Here is a 24775-nt window from a genome sequence, read left to right on the forward strand (position 1 = left end):
ATCCCGGCAAATCCTCAGGAACCACTGTCCCAACTCTGCTGCTTTGATGCGCATTCGTACGTTACCACTGGGGATAACGCAAGAGGCTCACTCAGTGTGAGCCAAATTCTGCCCTTCTCAATGACACACACACGTCTGCAAGTGGTATTTGGCCCTGGGTTTGCAGTTTAAATAGAAAGGATCAAATTCATTAAAGCCAGGGCTGGATTAGGCCCAAGGAGTTTCCAAATCAAATACACCCGACCTTTGCTAACCTCCCTGCGTTACTCCACTGACCACCCTGGGGCTTCAGCCGGCTGAGAGGCAGAACTAGTTAACAAGGAAATATTGTCATGCATAATTGAACCCCTTTTGTCTAAATAACTGAACAAAGCCTGTTTGGGGATGCTAGATCCCAGGGTGGGTTTTTAGGTATTGTGTTTGTTCATTTACTCACGGAGTCACTAACTCGGGCAAATCCTGTCCCAGTCAGACATGAGCTTTTAAGCCAGGCTGTGTGGCCCACAGTATGAGCCAGTCCCCGTCCTGAGGTGCATTGGGTCTGGGCATGGTGAGGCCTTGATCTCAGTTTCAGCCTCTAGCCTCTCTTGTACTAGAAATAAATAACGCTAACAGCCCAGATTCTCAGATCTTCCGTCCTTGGGTGCTGATCAGGGGGTGCCAAGGGAGCAGAAACCGTCTTCCAGGCTTTCTCGGGGATATCCCTAGTAGTGCAGAGGGCATGTCAATGTAAAGGTGGAAGGAAGCAGCAAGTGGAGTGCCCAATGTGCCTAGTCCTTTGGCAGTTTCCAGCTGCCATGTGATCCCTATGGGGCCATAGCCAGCTGGTGCAGTTTGATGCTGCTCTAAACTGTCTGAGTCCAGGGGTAGAGATTTAGGAAGCTGTAACTGGCCACATCTGGCTCCCAAAAGCCCTCCTCCTCCCCCTCTCCACTGTACTCAGCATAATCTGGGCCAGCAAGTGCAAATCAGTGAGGCTTCAGTGTCATTCACCTCACCAGCTGGCACAGAGCTGATTCTAGAGCAGGAGCAGGATGAATTCTGATGGGTGCAGTAGCGAGCCAGGCCTTGGAATCCAGAGCAGGCAGCTCAGTGCACAAGCAGGTTGAACCAAAGCTAAATGTGATTGAGAAAGGAAAAAAAAACAAAGAACCCCGTGATGCCATCAGACCTTACTGCGATTTCAGAGAGCGCTGGGATAGACATGCTATTTATAGGCCATCCTGCTTGCATATGTAGAGCAAACAGGGACAGGTTCTTCTCGGAGCTTATGTCAGAGAGGGCCTGTGGGGCCGAGTCTTGCAGGAGCAAGTCAGGCAGCGTGATGGGCTTTGATAAAGGGCTGGATCATTTTATAGGCAGGAAAAACAGTGATAGCTCTAACACCACCACTTTTCATGTCTCTGGCCTGGCCATCTGAGCATCCCTGAGTGCTTTGCCAGCTCCCAGACTGCAACCTTTCAACACCCTTGTGCGCAGCAGAGAAAGGCTGTTGGCATGTCATTCTCTCAGTGACGGGCCAGAGGGTGCTTGGCACAATGGCCTGCACTGAGGGCCAGCCTGGAGCTGTATTATCTCAGGGAGAGATTGTGGCTTGGGAAAGTACAGCCCTTTCCCCAACTTGGGGTTTCAGCCTGAGATAGGGTGACTAGACAAGCAAATGTGAAAAACTGGGACAAGGGGTGGGGGGTAATAGAAGCCTATATAAGAAAAAGCCCCCAAAATTGGGACTGTCCCTATAAAATCGGAACATCTGATCACCCTAGCCCCAAAGCTAAAAGCATGAGAGGCTATGGTAGGCCCATTAACCTCTGATGTGGAGCAGCCACTAGAGGGGGACATAGAGCCCCATTCGTTCCATGGGTACACATGCACCCTCCCTGTACCATCTCTTAGAATGGTTTAGCCTACACTCCCCCCACCATCTGCCCAGCCAGCTCCAGTGATCAGTGAAGAGGGGAAATGGAGCCTTGGCTTCCCCCTTCCATGTCCCCAGGAGTGGTAGGAGGGAGTGCTCCTTCCACTGTCCTGAGCACAGGGGCTGCAATCCTTCCTGACCCCTGCATGGTGGATGCAAGGCAGGGGAAAGATGGCTCCTTGCTCCAGTCTAGCCTTGGGTCAGCGACTAGGAAAAGGCTGCCCCATTCTGTCCGAGTGCAACCCAGGCAGCTCACAGGATTCCTCCACGAGAGAAAGAAGAGACAAGGCATCTTCACCTGCCGCTGCACACAAAGGGTTAATTTCTACACCCTTTCAGAAGAGCAGGTTCTGGAGAGGAGGCAGGTTGCCAAAACAAAGATAGTCTGTGAGGTGCAGAGAGAGGCTCTGCTGGGGGCGGGGATAGGGAGGAGAAAAGAAAAGAAAAGAAGACTATTTGAAGGCAATCAACATCTTGCTCTTGGCATCGGGAAAACTCCGCTTTAATCTGCCACGGCTGTCACTGCGGTGCCAGAGGCGTTTGGGTGACAGAAGTGGGGAAGGGAGCTGCTTGTTAGCACCAATGTACAGAGGGTAGGGGACACAGGGCTGTGTGGCTATTGGAGAGGACATTGCTCACTGGGAAAGCATGAGCACAAAATTGTTGGGGAAGTGAAATCTGGGTGGTGTTTTGTGTGCCTGTCTGGTCACCCGCTGGAAGCTCAGCTGGATTCCCCATTGGCACAGGGAATCCCTGACTTCCTCACATGGGGGGTGAAACGGACAGGGCCTGTACCTCCCTTTTAGCCCTGCTTAAGTCCTCAGGCTTCAGTGGTGCCTAGGCATTGGGCTGGTCTCCTGCACAGAGGGTTGTGGATTTCACCCTTAAATAGCTCTTCTGAGGACCTATTTTCCTGCCTGGTTCAGCCACGGCTCGCCCCAGACATCTGGAGTAAATGGACGGGAGTGTTGGGAAGCACATGGGCTTGGGGTTGATGGAACTGACTCCCCCCGCCCCAGTCCTCAGGCAGACTGTGGTAAGAGGCGGCCCAAAGTCATAACCCCAGGAACAATGTGGTGGCCTATGGGAAAGGACTCTGGTGGGTCTTTGTTTAGTTCTGAACCAGCAGGAGTCTGTGTCACAAACCCCAAGCAACCCTCACAATGGGAGCTAGCACAGAATCCACGGAGACCAATCTAATCTACCCCCTCCTCCCTAGAGGTACTGTATAGAGACTGGCTAGTACTTCAAAGGTAAATTCCCTGAAGATTTCATCCACGCTGAGCATGCGCCAACCTGGGGCCGAGCAAGACTTTTGCTGCAATTGCAGCTCTGGGCTGCCACAGGCTGGGCCCAGCCGGAATGGGCACTGGAACCGAGGGCAGGGATCTGGGCTCCCCTGTGCTCTCTGTGACCTCCCTGCTGGGCCTACCCCCCATGGCGGAGGCAGCTGCCTGGTTCGAATACAGAGGGGACAAGAGGCGGACCTGAGGGAGTAGGTTGGGACCAGGAGCCTTGGGAGGAGACTGGGACTAGAGGGGAGGGGAAATGTGACTGGTAGTTGGGGTGGGGGTGGGGGCAGGCTGGGAGTGACTAGGCAAGGAAACTGGAGTGGGAGCCAGGAAAGACTGGAGCTGAGGAAGGAAATGAGGGAGAGACTGGGAACCAGTGGGTGTGAGGGGGAACTGAGATCAGATGATGAGCTGGGTCAGAGAGCCACTGGGGACAGGGAAGGTGAGCAGGTTGGCAGGGGCTGACTGGAGGCTAAAGCCAGAGGAGAGAGACAGACTGGATGAAGAGTTGAGAGAGGTGGACTCAGACTGGCTGGGCAAGGAGACTGGGACTGGAATGAGAGGCCTGAGAGTGGAGACTGGGACTAGCGATGTGGGGCAAACTGAACTGGAATCAGGAGCCAGGAGTGGGGAAGAAACAGGACTGAGACAGGGACAGAGTGGAGGGAACAGTACAGAACAGTCAAGCTTGGGGAGGTGTGGAAACAGATGCAGAAAAGACTGTGCCCACTGGAGCACACACCCCTCCAGAGCCTGGAATGGAACCCAAGATTCCTGAACCATATCATTTCTCTGCTGTCAGCAAATAGCTGTGAACCTACTGGCAAGTTGTCCCATCCCCCTCTTCTGGTGCTGGTCCAGAAAGAGGCTAATAATACTGCTATCCACCTGCTACTACTACAGATCCTCCATCAGCTCCAGCGGCAGAGATCTATGCTGGGGAGCAAAGGATTCCAACCCTGCAGATTCCTGGATTCCAAGGCCAGAAAGGAACACTGTGATCTTCTAGTCTGACCCCCTGCGTAACAGGCCAGAGAAGTTCCCCCAAAACAGTTCCGAGAGCAGAGCTTTTAGCAAAACACCCAAAGACCTAAAGATGTCCAGTGATAGAGCATCCACCATTACCCCTCAGAAGTTGTTTCAATGCTTAATTACCCTCACTATTAAAAATACACACATTTCCAGTCTGAATTTGTCTAGCGTCCACTTCTTGTTATCCCTTTCTCTGCGCAATTGAAGAGCCCATTAGCCAATATTTGTTCACCAGGCTGGTACTTATGCACTGTGATCAAGTCATCCTTTAACCTTCTCTTTGTTAAGCTAAATAGATTGAGCTCTTTGAGTCTGTCACTGTAAGGCATGTTTTCTAATCCTCTAATCGTTCTCATTGCTTTTCTCTGAATCCTCTCCAATTTATCAACGTCCTTCTTGATTTGTGGACACTAGAACTGGACACAGGATTCCAGCAGTGGTCGGCACCAGTGCCAAATACAGGGGTAAAATAACCTCTCTACTCCTACTTGTGATTTCTGTTTATGCATCCAAAGATCACATTAGCCCTTTTCACCACAGCCTTGCACTGGGAGCTCATGTTCAGCTGATTATCCACCATAACCCCCAAATCTTTTTCAGAGTCACTGCTTCCCAGGGTAGAGTGCCCCATCCTGTTTGTATGGCCTACCTTCTTTGTTCCTAGATGTACAGGTTTACATTTAGCTGTGTCAAAATAACTCATATTGTTTGTTTGCACCCAGCTTACCAAGCGATCCAGAGCACTCTGTATCAGTGACCTGTCCTCTTCATTATTTACCACTCCCCCAATTTTTGGGTCATCTGCAAATTTTATCAGTGATGATTTTATGTTTTCTTCCAAGTCATTGATAAAAATGTTGGGGCCAAGAACTGATCCCCAGAGGACCTCACTAGAAACGCACCCGCTTGATGATGATTCAGCGTATAAAGTTATATTTGAGATCTATCAGTCAGCCAGTTTTTAATCCATTCAAAGTGTGCCATATTTATTTGGTCCCGTTCTAGTTTTGTAATCAAAATGTTGTGTGGTATCAAGTCAAACACGTTACAGAAGTCTAAGTATATTGCATCAACACTATTATCTTGATCAACTGAATGCGTAATCCCATCAAAAAAATATATCCAGATTAGTTTGACAGGATTTATTTTCCACAAACCCATGTCGATTGGCATTATTTATATTACCCTCCTTTAGTTCTTTATTAATTGAGACTCATATTAGCCACTTCATTATTTTATGTGGGCGTGATGTCAGACTGCAATGAATCATATGGGGTGTCAATATGATGCCACGTGACAGAATTTCTGTCTGTTCAGTTTGCTTTTTTAAAAACCCATTAAATCACACACATTAAAAATGGCATAGGTTGCAAAGTCAAATACTCAAAAGTTAGGAAATTCCAGAATTAAGTTTGGTGTGTAACCTTAATTTGGCACCCTTGTGCATAGGCATTATGATACCATTGTTAATTACAGGATCACACACAATTTTCTTCCACAAAATTCTTGCCTCATTTGGTGTGTGGCATGGATCTGCTCTGGAGACTAATCAGGCTGTGTAGTGAAGGAGGCTATTGCCTGTAGGACCTTGCCTCATTTGTTGCAATTGGGAATGGGTGTAGTGAAGGAGGCAGGGGACTGCAAGAAGAGAAAGAATGGTCTCATGGCTAAGGCAGTCAAATGCTGCCCTGGAGAACTGAATTCTATCCCTGCCTCTGCCACAGAGATTCTGTGTGACGCTGGGCAAGTCACCTAAACACAGCTTTTCACAGAGGGCCACTAATTGTGTGTTCCTCATTTTCTGGGTGCCTGAATTGAGATCCTGTGATCTGATTTGCAGAAGCACTGAGTTGCACCGCTGCAACTGAAGTCAATGGGAGCTGCGCTTTAAACACATAATGTACTATAAATAATACCAAGTTCTCTAAAACAACTGGGCCCTAGGTGTCTCTAAAATTAGTGGGTTTTACTTTTATCTCTGTGCGCTCCTAATCTGGAAAATGGAGATAATACCCTTATATCTCACAGGGGTATTGTGACGATGAATTAATATTTGTGAAGCACTCCTATACTGGAGTGACAAGCACCACAGAGAAGCCCATGAGGAAATTAATAATTGTATCTTCAGATAGGGTTGGAATAGTGTGCCGTAAATAAGGCCTGGGGCCACCCATTGAATAATGAGGAGAAAACAAAATATTGGCTAGCTGATCCTTCAGTGAGCACTGTCCAGCCTGTGCACTGAAGGAGACAGAGCTCTAGGGGGAAAAAAGTATGTGATCACATAATTAAAGAGTGTACCATACAGCATACGCACAAGGAGGGCAAATTAAGGTGACACAGGCAACCTTAATTCTAGCATTTCCTAACTTTTGAACGCTTGACTTTGCAACCTTAATAATGTTCTTTTAATGGAGGTTTTTTTGTGGTGTAGTAATTATTTATATTGCAATAGGCACAGACTAGGACCCCATTGTTGTAGGCAAGGTATAATACAATGTATTATATTATATGTAGCATGCATGTAAATATCATAGGCCCAGGGGCTTTTTTTTGAAGTTTTCCATTTTTCAGGACAACCCCAAATCCAAACATGTCAAAGTTTTCATTTTCCCCTTTATTTCCCTCTTTTTCTCTCCCCTTTTTAATGGAAAAATGAAAAAGAGGGCAAAAAACAGAAAACAAACCACCCCCAGTTCCCAAAAACTGGAGGAAAAAGTGAAAAATTTTGAAATCAAAATAATTTTAAATACAGATCTTCACAAAATATTCCAAAGAAATGAACCCTTTTGAAACCGTTGGAAGAAAAATTGTTTAGAAAATTTTGAAAACACTCCTGGAAAAAAAACCTCTCTCTTTTTTTCAGCCAGCTCTTGCATTAGCCATGAATGAGTAGAGTGGCCTGGGGAACTATTAATTGAAGGTCATCTCTAGCTGGGGAGGCATGTACTGGAAACAATGAGAATTCCAGTTAGAGGGGGGTGATGACACAAGTTGTTTTTGCTGATTAATAACACCCTAGCCTTGAACCTCGGGCGGCTATTCAGATAGGCACTGATGGGCTTTTTCCTCTCCCCCCCCCCCCGTGTCCTGATTTGAGGGGGTGCCTTTGCTCACTGTTCTCTTCCTTCTCCCATCCACCTACAATTAGATGCATCTGATGTTTCTAGCCAGCAGAAAACTTAGGGCTGGAATAGCAGGGGTCATGATGGAAGCACTTTGGCAGAGCTGCATGCGTGGGAATCTTGCACATTGCTTGCCTAACACTCTGCCTTCCTCTAATCAGTGCTGTCAGTTTCTCACTTTAATGAGTATCAGAATGCACCTAATTATCTCTAAAAGACTGTATGGGGGTTTTCTGTACAAAACCCTAACAGCCAGGGAGGTGGGTTTTGAAAGGCAGAGAAAAGCAGAGATTCAGTACAAGGCCCTTTTTGACAACAAACAAAGCAGCTGCTGCCAGTGCTGTGATCAGCTTGTTGTTATGAATGTTAGGAACCCTGGTGCCTTCAGGGGATTGATTTTCTTCACCACCACCACCCTGGCCTCCATGCTGCTGCTGTGGGACCCAGAGGTCTCCGGAGAAAATGCTGGTGACGAAGGTGGGACAGGAAGAAAGAACCCCACATGCATTAAGGCAACCGTTGTCTCTCAGCTCCTCTGAGGCATGTAATCAGCTAGCAACCCTTTGGATTTGTTTTGATAGCACAACCGTTAAACTCAGGGTAAACTAATCCACCTCCACCTGACAGAGCCTTCTGCACTTGGATCTAAAGAGTCTCTCTGAGAAGGACCTGCATGGCACTGAGGATTTGCGCTGTTGTTTGCTGGGTGGAGCCCAGCGTTCAGGTTTGCTGTCGGTCCCCTGTGAATCGAGTATGGGGGAAGCTTGTGGGGCAAGTGCTAAGCTAGCACATGGCCACAAACTGGAATAGCAGGGAGTGCTGATTAAGTCACATTGGGGAGCAGGAAGAGCCGGCACTGCTAAACGTCAGGGCTGAGGTGCCTCGGGGGAGCGGGGCAATGCTCAGGTTGGCACAGCCAGAGGTGAGGCAGGGCAGGGTGGCAGTGCTTTGGCAGAGCTGGGTGGGCACTGAGAGAGCCAGGGACCTGCTGCGGAACAGGACCTAGGGGCGTTGATGTATGGGGGCCCAGCACTGATATATGTGGGGGCTTTGCTGATGAGGATGGGACACTGACCATAGGGTGTAACAGGTTTGTCAGAATAAAGCTTCTCTCCCTCCTAAGTCCTCACACATGCTGACTTAGGAGCAAGACCTCAAGGCCAAAACCCAGCCCCTCTGACAGGTGCCTAATCCATACCACTAACCATCCAACAAAGCCCAAGGCCTAGCCCACGACCTCTGATGGCAGGAGCATCTGCCCCTCCGACTCATCAGCCAGAGTAAAGGAGGCTTTGTCTGAGGTAAGGAAATGGGGCTGGGACGTTTCTTCCTCCCAGGTCAAAGCAGAGGGACATGATTCCAGAGAGACAGGTACCCCAGGCAAGGGACATAAGGCTTCTGAGACGTGGGCCCCACACTTGTGGCTGGAAGAGGACAGATCTCAGACATAGTCAGGGGAGAGTGGGACAAATAGGGCCTATCGCCAAACACCAGCCCATGCTCTTTCTCCCAGCTCTCTATACGCAGACCCCTTGGTCTTCTTCCCTCAGCCCCTGGACAGACTCTTCTTCTCAGTCCTTCCCGGGCAGGGGTGCTCTCCCTCCCACCCTCTTCCTTGCTTCCCAGCACGTCACCCCCCTGCATAGTAGACTTCACCCCTCTCACTGACTCACTGTTCAGCTGGGCCCCTGAGAGTAGCTGGGCCCACAGCCCAAAGATGGTGATGGAAAGGAACAAGTGACCAAAATGAAAAAAAAAAGCACCAAACCTGAGCCTCCATTCTCCCTCTGGAATAGCCTCTGGGGTGGGAGCAGCCCTAGGCTGTCAGTGGTGGTAATTCCTAGGCCAGGCCAATTGTGAAAAGGGCAGGCATGCAGGCATGCTTGGCTGCTCAGGGCTTTGCAGTCTCACAGCTGCAACTCCAAGCGCTTGTCTGCTCTCTGACATGGCTGTTGTGCTGCCCATTTAACCTAATAAAAACCCACATGGGGTGCCATCACTGGAGCGATGGCAGATACTCCGGCTGGCTGCTCCCCCCAGCCTCCCCTCCATCTCTCCCAATCACCCTTCATTAAACCGGCTGAAAGCCACAGCCTGATTTTAATTAGAAAAAAATTGCAAAGATTAGAATGAAATTGGCCAATCATTGTTTATGGGGCCATTGTTTGGGAACACAGCGGGCTGGTAAATTGCCTCCATGCCGGGCTTGCAGCGAGTGCAGATGTTGCCAGGGATGTGGGAGTCCTGCTAAACAGGGCTTGGCCTGTACCATATGGCACATTTTGCAGGCTGCAGATGTTGAGATGTTACTTACCAAATTACCCAATACCAGCACATGCTGCCAACCTCCTTCCCCCTGGTGGTGCCCCTCCATAGGGCGAGGGGGCGCAATGCTGGCAAAGCGTGGGTATAAACCCCTGTGCACTAGCAGGGTTTTTGACAGGGTAACAGCTGAGTAGGAAGGATGATCTAGGGGATAGGGCACTGAGCTGGGACCCAGGAGATCTGGAGTCAATCCCTAGCTCAGCCATAGACTGCCTGCTTGACTTTGGGCAAGTTGCTTTGTGTTTCTCAGTGCCTCAGTTCATCGTTTGTAAAACAGGGTAATACGGCCCTTCCAGGGTGCTATGTACCAAGAGAGGTTAAGCGTTTGAGTTCCATTGGTCAAACTAGTTTCCTTTCCTGTCCCCCTCCATTCCCAGAATTCCCACCTCCAGGAGGTGGCATAGCTGAGCAGACTCTCACACTGTGTGGCAAAGCATCAGATCGGGCCTTCCCTTCCACCCCGTTCCTGCAACAGCCCTGTCTGGGGATAGCAGCAAAGGTGGCAGCCTCACGCTGCTTTGAGAGCTCTGGGCGGTGGGGCTGTGTACACCTGTGGAGGGTATTCCTGAGGACCCCTGCTGCCTTCTGTCCTACTCCCATTCATAAGCAGACCCAGACGGGTCAGCGGGAGTTTTGCCTGTAGTTTCAATAGGAGCAGTGTTTCTATGTTAGAGACAACACTATATTTACAGGGTAATAACATTTTAAACCTCAGTCCCCTTAGCTCAGGCATAGCCCAGGGAACGGCCGTGTCCTATAGCCCAGTATCTTAGATGGGGAGGGGCAGAGTGCCAGGGCAAATGATTTTAACAGGCCAGAGCCCCAGCCTTCCGAATCCTTTTTATTCAATCTCCAAGTACAATTATATTTACATGTAAGTACATCAGCATACCAGGGACTGAGTCTCCTCTCACCTACAGCTGTGTCAAGCTGTGATGGCCCCCTCAAGGACTGAACTCACAACCCTGGGTTTAGCAGGCCAATGCTCAAACCACTGAGCTATCCCTCCCTCCCCTTTGGGTAAGACACTTCATCTAGTTCCCCTCCCACCCCTCATCTACTTAGGCTGCAAGATCTCAGTGCATAGCACACTGGGGCCCTGATCTCATGCTACTATAATACTGATCACCATGCGCCTTTTTTGAGTGCTAATACAAAACCATCAGCAGTCTTTTAATTGATTTCAGCTGGCTTTGGCTCGGGCTCTCTGAAACCATCTGCAGGGTGGGAATTGAACGAGGAGAAAAATGATCAGCTACTAGTTTGTCTTGTGGGTGGAATCCATCAGCCAGCAGTCCACACCTGTCTGTCACCGGAGAGGCAAGGGGGAAGCAGACAGCATAGCTGTGTGCATGCGTTTTTCATTTCTGAACTTCGGCAAATGTTCCTCCAGATTAGATGCAGCCCTCTGGCAAGGTGTCAGTGGAGCAAGCCTGAACTTTTGGCATCTCTGCCTTAGCTCTGAGTACCGGTCTATATATCTAACCTTGGAAACATTTCCAGCACCCTGCCCACCAGGAATAGCTGATACACACAGCTGCATAGCAGAGCAAAGGGTTCAGCTGCAGAATTCCCAGACGGGACCACTGTGCTGTCAGCCGAGTCCACGTAGCACTTCTAGCCTGGCCACACTACCTACAAATGTGTTGCACGATTAGCTGATGAGCATTCTCACATGCACGCCATTCCACCCATCAACCCTTTGAGACTGGGGATATGTCCCCCTAAGCATTCACTGGGCTGCGGTGTGGGGAAATGCCTGTGACAGCCTACGGGTTAATCTGTTTAGATCAAAGGGTGGTAAATGCCTCCTTCAAATCGTCATCTGCTGTGTGTGGATCACATGTGGTATTATGACAGCAGGACAATTCCCCAGAGAAAACCCTACTCAAAGGGGCTCTCCCACCCAGGCTGTGGTGGCTACCTAGCTGGAAGTCAACAGTTGCTTCCAGTATGGATTGGCCTTTTTATCAATGGACTTGCTGGTTTGAATTTGGCTTACACGTGAAAAGACTTTGGATGCCTCAGCAGCAGGGGATGGGTAGATTCAGAGACTGGAAAGCCAGAAGGGATCATTGCAATCATCTGGGCCAACCTCCTGCATCACCCAGGCCAGTGAACCTCACCCAGTGATCCCCACTTTAGGTCCTTAACATGTGGTGGAACCAGTGCATATCCTAGAGGAGGCCATCCATGCAGTCTGTTAAGGAAAAGTTAGCACATGTGACTCCATTTTGGTTTGGGGCCCACCATTGTTTAAATGCCAGCACATCATACACCAGGAGGAGTAATCCTTAGATATTGAATCCCTGTGAAAATCCTCCTCCTTGTCTCCAGCCTGCCTTGACTCCCAGTATCTGGTTTTTGTCAGTCTCTAACTCCCTGTCTCTTGGCCTTGATGTGAGGCCTCCCATCCTGATAATAAAAGTTACTGATGCATAGCTTTAGGACCATGCTGTGTAATTAACATACTGGTATAGCACGAGGAATGCACCAAGCAGGGATAGGTGGTAGATAAGACAAGGGTTTGTTTATTGGCTAAGGTTTCCGATGCACGAGGGCAACATGCTTTGCTAAAAGATATATAACCTTTGTATAATTTGCTTTCAGGGTCCCCTCCTGGCTAGCAGGGGGGCACCACGCTCGAGCGTAATAAACTTAGTGTCTTTTGGGAACTCTGCAGTTGTGGACTTTGTTTCTGTGCCTCAGCCTAGATTCGAACTGTGCGTGACCTATCAGGTATAATTCGCAGCACTGGTGTGCGTGTCCTATCAGGTATAATTCGTAGCACTGGTGTGCGTGTCCTACCAGGTGTAATTCGTAGCATTTGTGTGCGTGTCCTACCAGGTGTAATTCGTAGCACTTGTGTGCGTGTCCTACCAGGTGTAATTCGTAACAAGTCTCAGCTAACGCTGCAAAGTGACGGAGCATCCCTTGGGAAGATTTACCTGTGGTTCATCATCGTCACTGTGCCTTACTCCCAGTCTGAATTTGTTTCATTTCAACTTCTTGCCATGCCTTGGTCTTTGGAATAGCAGCTGTGCATGCAGCTTCCATCCATTCTCTCTCACCCCCACCTCCTTTGAACTGAGCTGGAATTGTTTCCATTCCAGTCTCTCCTCGCGGCTGCCAGAGCAGAGTTATTGATCATACGAGGGGCGCATTGGAGGGAGCTAGACTGGGTAGATATAGTCTGTTACTGCCAGTTATGAGAAACTCTGGCTAAATCCCTAATCTATTCAGTTCTCTGTGGGCATACTTAATCAGGTGATATTGCAATATCCCTATCCCGGTTTCCTCCAAAGGAGATGTTTCCAGCACACATGTGGGACTTATATACATGGATTTGTATTGCGCTGCATGCCAGCGGGGGCTCATGTACTCCACCACAAAGGCAGCCAGCACGCCTGTAGGACAGAGCATAGAGGGAGCTGGGCTTTGCCTGGCTCTGCAGACGAAGGGAAAGCAACTGAGATGATGTGAGGTGGTAGCTGAAGGAGAGGGAGGCTGCCCTTGTGATTACGGGAGGTGGTAGCTGAAGGAGATGGAGGCTGGCCTTGTGGTTACAGCCCTGGGCTGGAATGCAGGAGACTTGGGTCAATTTCCCTGCTCTACCACTGACTCCCTTTGTGAGCCTGGGCTCTGTGCCTCAGTTCCTGATCTGTACAGTGTGTAATGGGGTGGCACCCCACCTCTCAGGAGTACCCGCTGGCTGGGTGTGTCTGCCCCTCTTTCAGTCTGTGGTGACCCCTCTAGCCGAGTCTCACACAGTGTATATGGAACACAACTCAAACAGAGCCCTTCTGGGGTATCAGTGCAACAAAGTTGTTCAGTGCTGCTGGCCCTGGGAGGGAGCCGGGCCCTCAGGGCCTCCTCCGTGGAGACTCTTCTCCTGGCCTGGTCTGTTCTGGCCCCAGTTGGTCCTCTTAACAGTTCAGATCCCTTTCTGGGGTTTATCACTGTCCAGTTGTAGGTCACTTCCCCAGTGGCCTATGGGGGAGGCTCAGACCCACCCACTACTCCAGGTCCCTACCCAGAGACCTTAAGAGTCACAGCCACATGCCACCATGTCCCTTTAACAACCACTTTCAGTTCTCTGGGCCACTTCCCTGCAGCCCCAGTCTTCACCAAAGCTTCACCCTTACCTCAGCCAGCCAGCCAGCCAGCCAGCGGCTCTTTCTCTTTCTCGCTCCCCAAGGCCCTGCCCACACTGAGCTGTCCATGGTGCTGCAGTTCCCTTCCACCAGCCAGGAGCACCATGTGCACTCCTCTGGCTGTAAACAGCAACTGAGTCTGGGCTGCACTGCAGCTCCTTTTATACTAGCCTGCAACCCTGTGAATGGCTAGCCCTGATTGGCTACATCCCACGCAGCCTCTCTATACTTGGAGGACCCCTCTACTATACTTTCCTGGGACGGGTATGGGAGGACCCTAGTCCAGCCCGTCACAAGTGGGGATGAGAATCCTGTCTAGTCTATTATAGCGTGAGCTCTTGTGGGCAGAGCCCGTTTCACGAGGTGCCTTTTACAGTGCCTAGCACAATGGGCCCTGATCTTGCTTGGGTCTCCTCGGAGCTACCTTCACCCCCACCCCCCAATGGAAGGCAGTGCAGTGACCAGTACATACTACAGCCTTTGTGACTGTGATGGGGATTTATGTTCTCTCCTGTTTCCCCACCCTCCCCTCCCTCTCACCTGGATACTGGAGTTCATGGCTGCTTTTCCTTGGCTTCTTTCTCCAGAGAGTTTGCCCGCTGGAAGGTGAATAACTTGGCCTTGGAAAGGAAAGATTTCTTCAGCTTGCCGTTGCCCTTGGCCCCTGAATTCATCCGGAACATCCGCCTCCTGGGACGAAGGCCCAGCCTGCAACAGATTACGGAAAACCTGATTAAAAAATACGGGACACACTTCCTGCTCTCCGCCACTCTGGGAGGTAAGTGCCCACTGTGCCAATGTTATGCTCCTGGGGCCAGATCCTCAGCTGGTGCAAATTGGCATTGATGTCAGTGACGTTAAGTCCATTTCCACCAGCTGAGGATCTGGCTCAAGCAAGATGGCCTCTACCTTTCCTGCCTCACTTATGTAGCAGCATCAAGATGTGAGCATGGTCTGCCCGGTTCTGGGGATGCTGCTTGCTCACGGAACCACTGTTGCTGGCTCAGCAGTGGAAGTGACGACCAGCCAAGATCTTCCAAAGTGGCTAGTGATTTTGGGGTCCCAACCTGAGAACCCTGAAAAGAGCCTCTTTTTTGGAGGGTGGATATGCTGCACTTCCTGAGAATCAGGCCCCTTTCCGGCATCTCAGGTTGGGTCCCTCAAACCACTAGTCACTTTGGAAAATCTTGGCTGCTGTTGGTTTGGTGGGGCCCATAAAAACAGCAACTAGTGTTTGGCAAGGAGAGAGGAGGTGGGTTTTAGAAGAGCTGCATGGATGTTTTCGATGTCTGGGAGCAGCTCGGAGCAACGGGGTACAAGCAGCAGCAGAACAAGCCCTAAATACGAGGGCTCCAATAAGCATGGGGACTCTTTACTGAGTGACCATGGGGCTGGGAGCAGACAGACATTTCCACTTAGCCTAGGCTAACACCTACAGCTGGTTTCAGCACTGCCAGGCCTGCTGAGCATCAGGCAAGGTGTGCTCCATCTCTGAACGGAGCAGGAGAGTCTCCTATGACTCAATCGCAGTCCTCTGGCCAAGCGTCGCTGGGCCCCCCAAAGGAATGCCCCTGATGCTCCGCAAGCACTGGGTTGTTTAGCATTGGGGGCGAGGCCTGGAGCTCGGCTCAGGGCTCTGATGGGGACATGAGAGATGCAGGAGAGATGGAGGGAAGAAGTGGAATGGGTTGTATTTGTGTGCTAGCCTCTCTGCCCTGCAAATTGGGCCGCTGTGCGAGGGCCAAGGCAGTAAAAGATAAGATGCGATGGCCCTTTAATAAGGGAGACTGGTTCTATAAATCCACCCACAGGGACATGTCCCCAGGCAGAGGAAGGGCCAATGTGATGGAGAGATGGCCTCCAATGGTGCCCTCCCGTCTGCCTGTAAGAACCAGTTGGGATTCCTGGAGGTCTCCATGTGATTGAGCCTCCTAGTTGGGCACTGGCGAGGAGACCAGGGAGTGGCAATGTCTCAGAGCCGGCTCAGGAGGTGGGGGCTGTGACGCTGCTTGGACGACCCAGGGCTCGGCCTCCAGGGTCTGATTAGAGCGGCTGGAAATCAGAGGGGCTGCAGGTTGACGTCCCCCACTGGGCCAACTCGCACGCCTGCAAGAAGCCTTGTGGGGCAGACGTACCCAGAAGCCCATCCTTCAGGCTTGTATTGCTGTGAGGGATGGCCAGCACAGAGGGGCGGCAGGGAGGCAGGCTCTGGCTCCATTCCTGCCCATGGATGACTGATGGTGAAGCAGAGCTGAGCGTCCCCAGAGCACACTGACCGGCTCGCATGCCTGTGCAGGAGAGGAGTCCCTGACCATTTTCGTGGACAAGCGCAAGCTGAGCCAGAAGGCAGAAGCGGTTGGGACGGGAGGGGGCGGGAACAGCTCCACCATCTCCCTGGAGACCCTGCACCAGCTGGCCGCCTCGTACTTCATTGACCGGGAAAGCACGCTGCGCAGGCTCCACCACATCCAGATAGCCACAGCCGCCATCAAGGTAATACCGCCACTGAGCTCGGAGCAGGAGGCCCCAGGATGGGGAAGGAGGGGGGTGACAGCAAGGGGGACCCTGCCTATCCAGATAGGGGTGGGGGATTAGCATCTCTGGCGTTAGCTTTTCAAAGTAAAGAAAAGGTGAAAGGGGTACAGAGCTCATTCCAGGAGGGATGGGCTTGCAAGTAATTACTCGGCGTATTACAGTAGCCGCTAGACACTCCTGATGCTGCACGAACACATTGGAAGGAACTGTCTCTGTCCCTACAAACTTACAATCAAAATACACAAGGCCGATAAAGGGTGAGAGGGGAAACTGAGGCATGGGGAGGGACGTGACATGCCCAAGGTCACCCAGCCGGTCGGTGGCAGAACCAGGAAGAGATCCCATGTTTCCAGATTCCCACTGCACTGCCTTATGCACTGAGCCATTGGCACAGGGTGGTCCCTCCTCAAATGCCCCTCCTGTGGTAGGCTGCAGCATGATATGTGCTCCTGCCTCAGTTTCCCCTTAGTCCAGCTGTAAAGAGAGACAGTCTGTCTGACTGTCCAGTTCAGAAGCTCACCTCTAGGCATAACTTGTATACATAAAATAGTGCATAAAACACTCATGGTAAAACAGTTCTCCCAGTTCCTACAGGAACACACATCGAGATACAGGGATTTCTCCAGTCCCCTCTCTGGGGACAACGCTTCCAGGTCACCCACCCGTGAGTCCCCCAGCACTCCTTTCCCAGTCCCTCTCTACCCTTGTTCCAGGGCCCCTCTCTCCCAGCCAGCCACCTGCTCCTGAATCTTCTACCCCGAACACAGCTCAGCCCTTTTCAGCCTCCCGGCACTGGCTCTCCAGCTCAGGAAGGGCAGCAGGCTAACGCTTCCACTGGCCTCCTAGCATTTCCTCCCTATTCCCAGGGAAGACCCACATCATTTTCTCCTCTCTGCAGCTTCCCGGTCTCCCCCAGGAAGCTCTTACCTGTTACCCCCTGATGCTTTCTTTATAAGGGTCCAGCTGCCTTCTTTTAACCCCCGTTGGGCAGCTGCTAATCAGTCACAGGTGCACTGGACTCTGTTCCCTCTCACAGGGCCCAGTCATGCTGTGACAGCCACTCCCTCACAAGGCATTGCCCTCTGGCTGAGAAAATTTGAGTTTGGTGGCTGCTTCTGCTACAGAACGTGTGTGACCTCGAGCAAGTTGCTTCTGTTCCCCTCTCCGATACAGGGCCAGTAACGCACTTCCGTGGTCTGGCCTGTAAGGGGCTGTCTCTTGCTCTGTGTTTGTACAGCGCCTGACACAATATACATAAAGAATAATCAAGTATCTGGGCAGGGAGCCTTCACCAAACCCTCCAAGCGATGTGTCTTGTCCTGACCACCCTTAGCAAGCTGATGTCTTGCTTTCACCTTGTTCCCTATGTTGAGGTCTATACGGGCTCCTGTGGCTTAACCCCCTGGGTATCTTATATGGCTGAGAACAATCCATCAGTAAATAAAACACCAGCTTCATCATAAGAGCCAGCCACGAAACCCACCACTCAGTATCCCACCCCTCCACTCCAAACGCCTACCATTAAACAGCCCCACCAGGCATCCGTTCACAGCACGGACCAACACGGCATTCTTATGCCGCGGTCTGCAGCCGGTGTTCTGTCATCAGAGTGGGGGGCTCAGGGAAACGGCTGGTGTCCAGACTCACAGGGCGACATTAGCCAGAGTTCTGAAAAGCTCCCCTCCACGGCTCTGCCGGTGCACCTCAGCCCTGACCTGCAGCCCACTACTGGTCCAGTGCTGGGCTTCCACACCCTGCTCTGTTGTGGGTAGGGAAGCCAAGTCAATCTCCTCGTGTGGTTGGAGACTGGGCTGGGAGGCTCCAATGTGAACCCTTCCTGAGCTCTGATCTTCATGCCGTAGGCGGGGAGAGCTCGCTGTGGAAGGGGGAGGGGGCAGAAATGGTGAGTGGTCGAAGGAATAAAACAGTGGTCCAGTTCATATGAAATAGAAGGAACATGGGAAGAGGCCAGAAGAGCGCTGAGGTCTCCTTGTGAAATCCCGGCCCACGTGGCCTCAGGCGGCAGGGTGACCTTGGAAAGCAAACGTCAGGGCCGTCCCTCCTGAGGGGGGCTGAGGAGTTGCTGCTCTTGCACTGGCCTTGCTCTGCCACAATCTGTGCCTTTCCTCTGAAAGTGCCACGCTGGCTCCCAGCCTGGAGCTGCTGTGTACAGACTGGGCAAAGCTCTCCTTGTGGTGGGTTATATAGAAGGGGGCTCAGCCTCTACCCTGGTCTGTTTCCCTGACAATGGGAGGCCAACCGTGCACCTCCTCCTTCCAGTCCACGTAGGACCCAACGTAAGTGTATTTCCTCTCACCCACTGGCTGCTGACAGCATGGCCCAGAGGATGCGGCCTGAGCTGGGGAATCAGGAGATCTTCTTACTAATCTGGGCTGTGCTGCTGAGTTACTTGGGGCAAATCTCTATGCTCTGAATTCCTTCTGTAAAACAGAGCTGTACTTTGAGATCTCTGGAAGGCTGTTCTCATCTTGGCCTTTGGGGATCGCCTTGTGACTGTCGGATCTGACCCCCCTCTGCTCTTTGAAGCCCTCTGTGTTAATTTGATTGAACTGAGTGGATCTAACGAGATTGATGAGCATAGAGCAGGTGTGCCACATACAGTCAGGGGAGGGGAAGGGGATCTCCTGGTCCCTGTTCTCCCCACCCCTGCCCCGATGCTGTACTTGGGATGCAAATTGTGGCTGGTTGAAGCCCAGTCCCTGCCCCGGGCTCTCCTCCCACAGCCTGGCAATTATAACCCCGTCTCTGGCAGCCAGCGTCCTCGCTGGGAGGGGAGAGGGAGCCAGAGCAAGGTTAGCGCCTTCCTGTTAGTTATGGGAAATTGGCCACGCTAACGAAGCCGAGCTGCATCAGGCTGGAGGCAGAGCTGCTCTCTGTAAACAGGCCAATTAGCAGGCAATTATTTCCCCTTTCTCCCAGCGCTGCCGGGCCGCCCGTCTCTTGTCTCTTGTGCTGCCGCAGACGCCCTCACTCGGGACTGCTCTGCCGGCCTGGCTGGCTCCTTGTTGGCAGGACGGACAGCCCTGCGGCCTCTGACTTACATTTGCTTTCCAAGGTCACCCTGCTGCCTGAGACCACATGGGCCGGGATTTCACAAGGGGACCTCGCCGCCCTTCTGGCCTCTTCCCATATTCCTTCTATTTCATATGAACCTGATCACTGTATTGTGCCTTTGCTGCTCACCATTTCTGCCCCTTCATGCTCCTTCTGTCACCCTGCCTGGCCTCCAGGAGCTGAGAACAGAGCTTGGACTATCAGAGCTCTGCATGTTTTCAGCTGCAGGCTCAGACCCTAACTGCTGTGGTGTGATACAAACGCCAGGTCCTGCCTCACTCGCTCTCTTACTACCCCCTGTTCTCGCAGGTAACTGAAACCCGGACGGGCCCTCTTGGCTGCAGTAACTACGATAACTTGGATTCAGTCAGCTCGGTTCTCGTCCAGAGCCCTGAGAACAAAGTACAACTGCTAGGTGAGGACGGCAGCCTTCCTCCTTTCATCCCCCATGCCTAGCAACAGCCAGACCAGCCCCTACAGAGGTCATCGAGGGAGGGAGAGGCCAGTGGGAGAGAGTAGGGATACTGTAGCAAGGAGAGGGGTAGGGCCCCAAGTGGAGGGATGGGGATAGTGTACAGGAGTTAGGTCAAAAAAGGGACCTATTTACCCAGAATGCCCTGATGTTGGGGCGCATGCCCCATGTCATAGGTGATCCCAGTAGGTTACGGTCATGTCTTCATTGCACGCTGACTCCTATCATTGCCCAAGCATGCACTGTCCCACTAGTCCCAGCTGGGCCCTGGGACCCTATAAGGTTGGATGGAAAGGTGCTTTGGAGGGTGGGGGAGAGAAGCTGTGAAGTGGGGGTTAAGAACTACTGAGCTGCAGCACCCAGCGCTGAGGGGTAGAGCCTCAGCTGGTGTAAATCGGCAGAGCAGCCCATGGAGCTATCCCCAGTGACCCCAGCGGAAGAGTCAGCCCTGGACGTTTGGCTGGACCTGATCCAAATTGCTGCCGATTCTCTGGGTCTGCAAAGCTAGGCGAGGGGTCTCCCAAGAAGAGGCTTCCTGATGAGATGTCCGGCGTTTCAGTCCCGGTCACAACCCATAAGTGAAGAACCCACATAGAGAGCTGGGGACGGGACCCGGGAAAAAGTGAATTCAGCTTTTCCAACTCTCCCAAAGATTGAGGGGCAAGGCTGAGTTTGGGGATGAAGGTGCCAGTCATTACTCAGTTTAACCAAATTGGTTCAGCCATCTCTGTCTCCGAAATGCCAGGAGAGACCCTGACCCCTGAGAGTCCCAGCCAGTTTTGCAGGTTTAAAATTAGCATCTGCACTTTTGTAGCTTCTCTGAACCGAGTCTCTGCAGCTGGAGAGATCCATCCCTTCCTTGAGTGGAGCTTCTGCCCTGACGGTTATTGGGCAAAGTGGGGAGAGGTCCTCAAGTCCCAGATCACATCATGTCTGATGCTCCAGGGCCAGAACCTCCACACATGTAAACTGGTGTCGCTCCGCTGCGGTCGAGGTCGCTACATCAATATTTTAGACTTTGGGCCAGAGCCAGCCCTGGTATCAGTGGATGTGGCTTCACTGCCGTTTGTAATGCTGAATTTGGCCCAGTTCCCCGCAGACAGGAAACACAGAGTGCTGAGGTACGTGTGGGGTGTCGGCTTGTCTCACCCTTCCTGGGACTCTCCCTCTGTGCAGGGCTGCAGGTGCTGCTGCCCAACTACCTGCGGGAAAGCTTTGTGGTGGCCGCGCTCAGCTACATCACCTGCAGTTCGGAGGGAGAGCTCATCTGCCGGAAGAATGACTGCTGGTGCCAATGCGGGCCTGGCTTCCCGGATTGCAACTGCCCTGAAGCCGACATCCAGGCAATGGAAGACAGTCTGCTGCAGATCCAGGATGCCTGGGATAATCACAATAGACAGTTTGAGGAGTCAGGTGAGGCTAGGAATGTGTGAGCTCACTGAGGCCCTCCCCTCTTACTGAGACTGCTGTGCTGGAATAGACCAGTGACCCTGCTAGTCTGCTGTCCTAGCTCTGACAGTGCCAGACACTTCCCAGTCGTATTAGCTAAGCTATTAGCCAAGATGGTCAGGGACGCAACCCCATGCTCTGGGTGTCCCTAAACCCCCAATTGCCAGAAGCTGGGAATGGGCAATGGGGGATGGATCACTCAATAATTGCCCTGATCTCTCCATTCGCACTGAAGCATCTGGTAACAGCCACTGTTGGAAGACAGGATACTGGGCTAGATTGGTCTGACCCATTATGGCCATTCTTATGTTCTTATTTCATTATGCAATAATCTACTTTCTGCGTGGAGATTTCTTCCTGACCCAGATTGTAATCAGTTTACACCTGGAAGAATGAGAATGTAGACCCTCAATGTTTATCCCAGCCAGTCTCACTGCAATGTTTTTTTATTATAAAATGTTCTTTAAAAATGTCTACACTATTTGCCTCAATGATATCCAGTGGCAGTAAGTTCCACAGGTTGATCATATGTAGACTTAAAAAAAACATAATTGCCTTTTAATTTTAGGGTGTCCCCTTGTTCTTTTGTTATTATGGGATGGGGTAAACAGCAGCAGCTGGGATCACAGCCACATCTGAACCCTTGTCAATTTTAAACCTGAATTCAGTATTGTTAATGCTTCAGAAGCAGTGTGGCTAGTGGACAGGGCCTGGACTGGGAATCAGGAGAACTGCCCAGAGGGATAGGGAAAAGAGAATTACAAAAGATGCATGAAGTGGGATTTTGGAAGCAAAGGGGGTTCTTGCATTGCCCTCTTTCTCTTGGCAATCTGGGTTCAGATCCTGAAAGTCACCCAAGTGGAAATGGGTAGAGGGGATCTCTGTCTCTCGTACTTATCTGAATCCCATTACTATAGTGTCTGACAGCTTCCCAGAGACCATTTTTGTTAATTACAAAGGGCCAGATTCTGACAGCCTCACTCATAGTAAATAGCACCTTAGAGCCTGATCTAAAGTCCATTAATGCCAATGGGAAGATTCCCACTGAGATCACTGGGCTCTGATTAGGGCATTAAGCCACCAAAGTTCCCAGTTAAAACAATGGGACCCCGGAGAGTAAAATGCCATTCAGTCGGAGTAAAGGAGTCAGCCTGTGGCACCCTAATTTTAGGCCCTGTTGGTGATCTCTGGCATGACACAGCTGAGGGTGCGGACCGTCAGGAGCGCAAGGAGACTGGCAAAGCTCCGTGGGTCCAGGACTGAAACAGCTGGTGTGGTGGTTTGCAAGGAAGGTGCAGTGGCAGAGCTGTTTGGGTCCTCACGACTGAAACAGCCAGTCAGGAGTGAGGTGCATTGGCCTAGCTGCCTGGGAGGAGCTTGACAGCTCAATGCCTGGCTTCGACCAGGGCTACCAGCCTCTCCACTAACACCACGTGCAATGGAAAATGAATCCATTAGCTCCAGTGCAGGGAAAATGACTTCCAAAATCTCTGCCTCGCTCTCCAAGTGGTCTCTCCTTTCCACGAGGGACACCCTTGCCAGGGGGAGTATTTAGGCCTAGCGAGCAGCTTAAAGGTCCAACCCCGTATGGGTGTCGAGCCATCCCGACTCCAGTGACAGTCAGTGGGAGCGGAGGGCTCTCAAGAGACATGCAGAGCGCCTTGGGAAACTGGCCCTGCCCCTAGGAATTCGATTCCCTGAGGAGTGTGTGTTACAGCTGCTGTGGCAGGATGTCACGGGGAACCAGTACCTCTTTGATTAAGTCTGGTGTGGGGGAACCAAATGATACCTGCCTTGCTTTCGCCTGGGGGAACCTGCTTGAGTCCCAAGTTGGACTTATGTACAGAGAACTAGCGTGAGGTCTGGCTAGGAAAGGTGGGAACTGTCTGAATGTGAAGGATTGGTGTCACGGCTAGAGCATGCTCCAGCGGTCACTGGTGACACCTTCTCCGTCAATACATTAACAGCAACAGAGTGTGGCCTAGTGGATCGGGCACCTGACTGGGACTCAGGAGACCCTGGTTCTATTCCAGGCTCCTTTCATGGGCAAGTCGCTTCACCGTGCTCTGCCTTGGTTTCCCTTCCAACCCCATATCTGTCTGATCTAGTTAGAATATCAGCTCTCTGGGTGGGTGGACTGTCTCTGATTCATGCAGCACATGGGGCCATGATGTTCGTTGCCTACCCTTAGGTGCTACAAAAAGACAATAAATAAAACTGCATTTTAAATAGACTAGTGGCATTTCCCATCTGATAAACAGGGAGTATCAATGTAATTTACGTTATAGAAATGAATGAGACCTTATGATTCGTCTAACCAGGCAGTGTGACCTAATGGATCAAGCCCTGACCTGGTATTCAGGGTGTATTCCCAGCCCTGCCACAGGCCTGCTAGGTGACTTTGGGTAAGTCACGTGCCCTGTCTCTGCCTCAGTTTCTCCAGCTGTAGAATGGGGATAAAGATTCAGAGCTCCCTTGTAAAATGTCTTTAAGATCTAGTGATGAATATTGCTAGATGAGAGCTAGGTATCATTACTATAATTTTATCATTTATGCTGCACTAGTGCTTAGAGTCCCATGCATTGCTCAAAACCCCTTTGTGCTAGGCATTGGCCATATACCTAACAAAAAGATGGGCCCTGCCACAAAGAGCTTACAGCCTAACTGTGTTTTTCATTGAGGGAAACGGTGTCTAGTAACTCCAGCTAGGACATGTTCTGAGTTCTAATCCTGCCTCTGTAGCCCAGGGCAAGTCAAGCCTCAGTTTCTCCAGCTGCAAAATAAATACAGTGCTCCTCCCTGACCTAGCTGCGAGGGGCATTGTAAGGACGGTTTGCAGGGTGCTAAGTATTACTATTGTGTAATTCTAGCAAATCTACAAGCTATCAGAAGCCAAATTCAGAGTTGATGTGATGGGGGTGGGAAGGGCTGGTGCCATGCGGGGAGGAGGTCTCTGTCCCACCAGTCCTTGCAAAGAACCCCTGAGCTAAGTCCATTTGCCTGGGCATTCTGCAGGGGCCGCATGTTTGGATTGGGGGCTAAGCCAGGGGAAAGACTCTAACCAGGATGACAGGCCGCACTCGAGAGTGACTCTGGCCTTATCAGATAGCTCTTCCTGGGTTACATTCCTGCTGTGCTGACTCCCCTTCTCTCCCCACAGAGGAGCTCCAGTCCCTGGTGAAGAGACTCCCGGAGGATCGCTTTGTGAACATGACAACAGTCTCCCAGTACTGGGCAATGGACCTCGACGTGCAGCATCGCTACCAGCAGCTGAGCACCAGCCTGAAGCTGCTGCTCAAGAAAACCCATCGAATCATCCGGCGTCTCTTCAACCTCTGCAAACGCTGCCACAGGCAGCCTCGCTTCAGACTGCCAAAGGAGAGGTACAGCATCCCTTA

General features: G+C 51.4%; 1 protein-coding gene across 1 annotated transcript in view; it reads left to right on the forward strand.

The window, feature by feature from the left end:
- Positions 1–24775, forward strand: part of BRINP2 (BMP/retinoic acid inducible neural specific 2) — a 52287-nt gene that overhangs the window by 24881 nt on the left and 2631 nt on the right. Inside the window, exons 3-7 of the mRNA XM_073356478.1 lie at positions 14434–14624; positions 16143–16339; positions 19766–19871; positions 21105–21341; positions 24538–24760. Coding sequence (XP_073212579.1) covers positions 14434–14624; positions 16143–16339; positions 19766–19871; positions 21105–21341; positions 24538–24760 — 954 coding nt within the window. The remainder of the gene's footprint in view (positions 1–14433; positions 14625–16142; positions 16340–19765; positions 19872–21104; positions 21342–24537; positions 24761–24775) is intronic.

The sequence above is a fragment of the Lepidochelys kempii genome, chromosome 8 (genome assembly GCF_965140285.1).
Source record: "Lepidochelys kempii isolate rLepKem1 chromosome 8, rLepKem1.hap1, whole genome shotgun sequence".
NCBI classification, from domain to species: Eukaryota; Metazoa; Chordata; order Testudines; family Cheloniidae; genus Lepidochelys; species Lepidochelys kempii.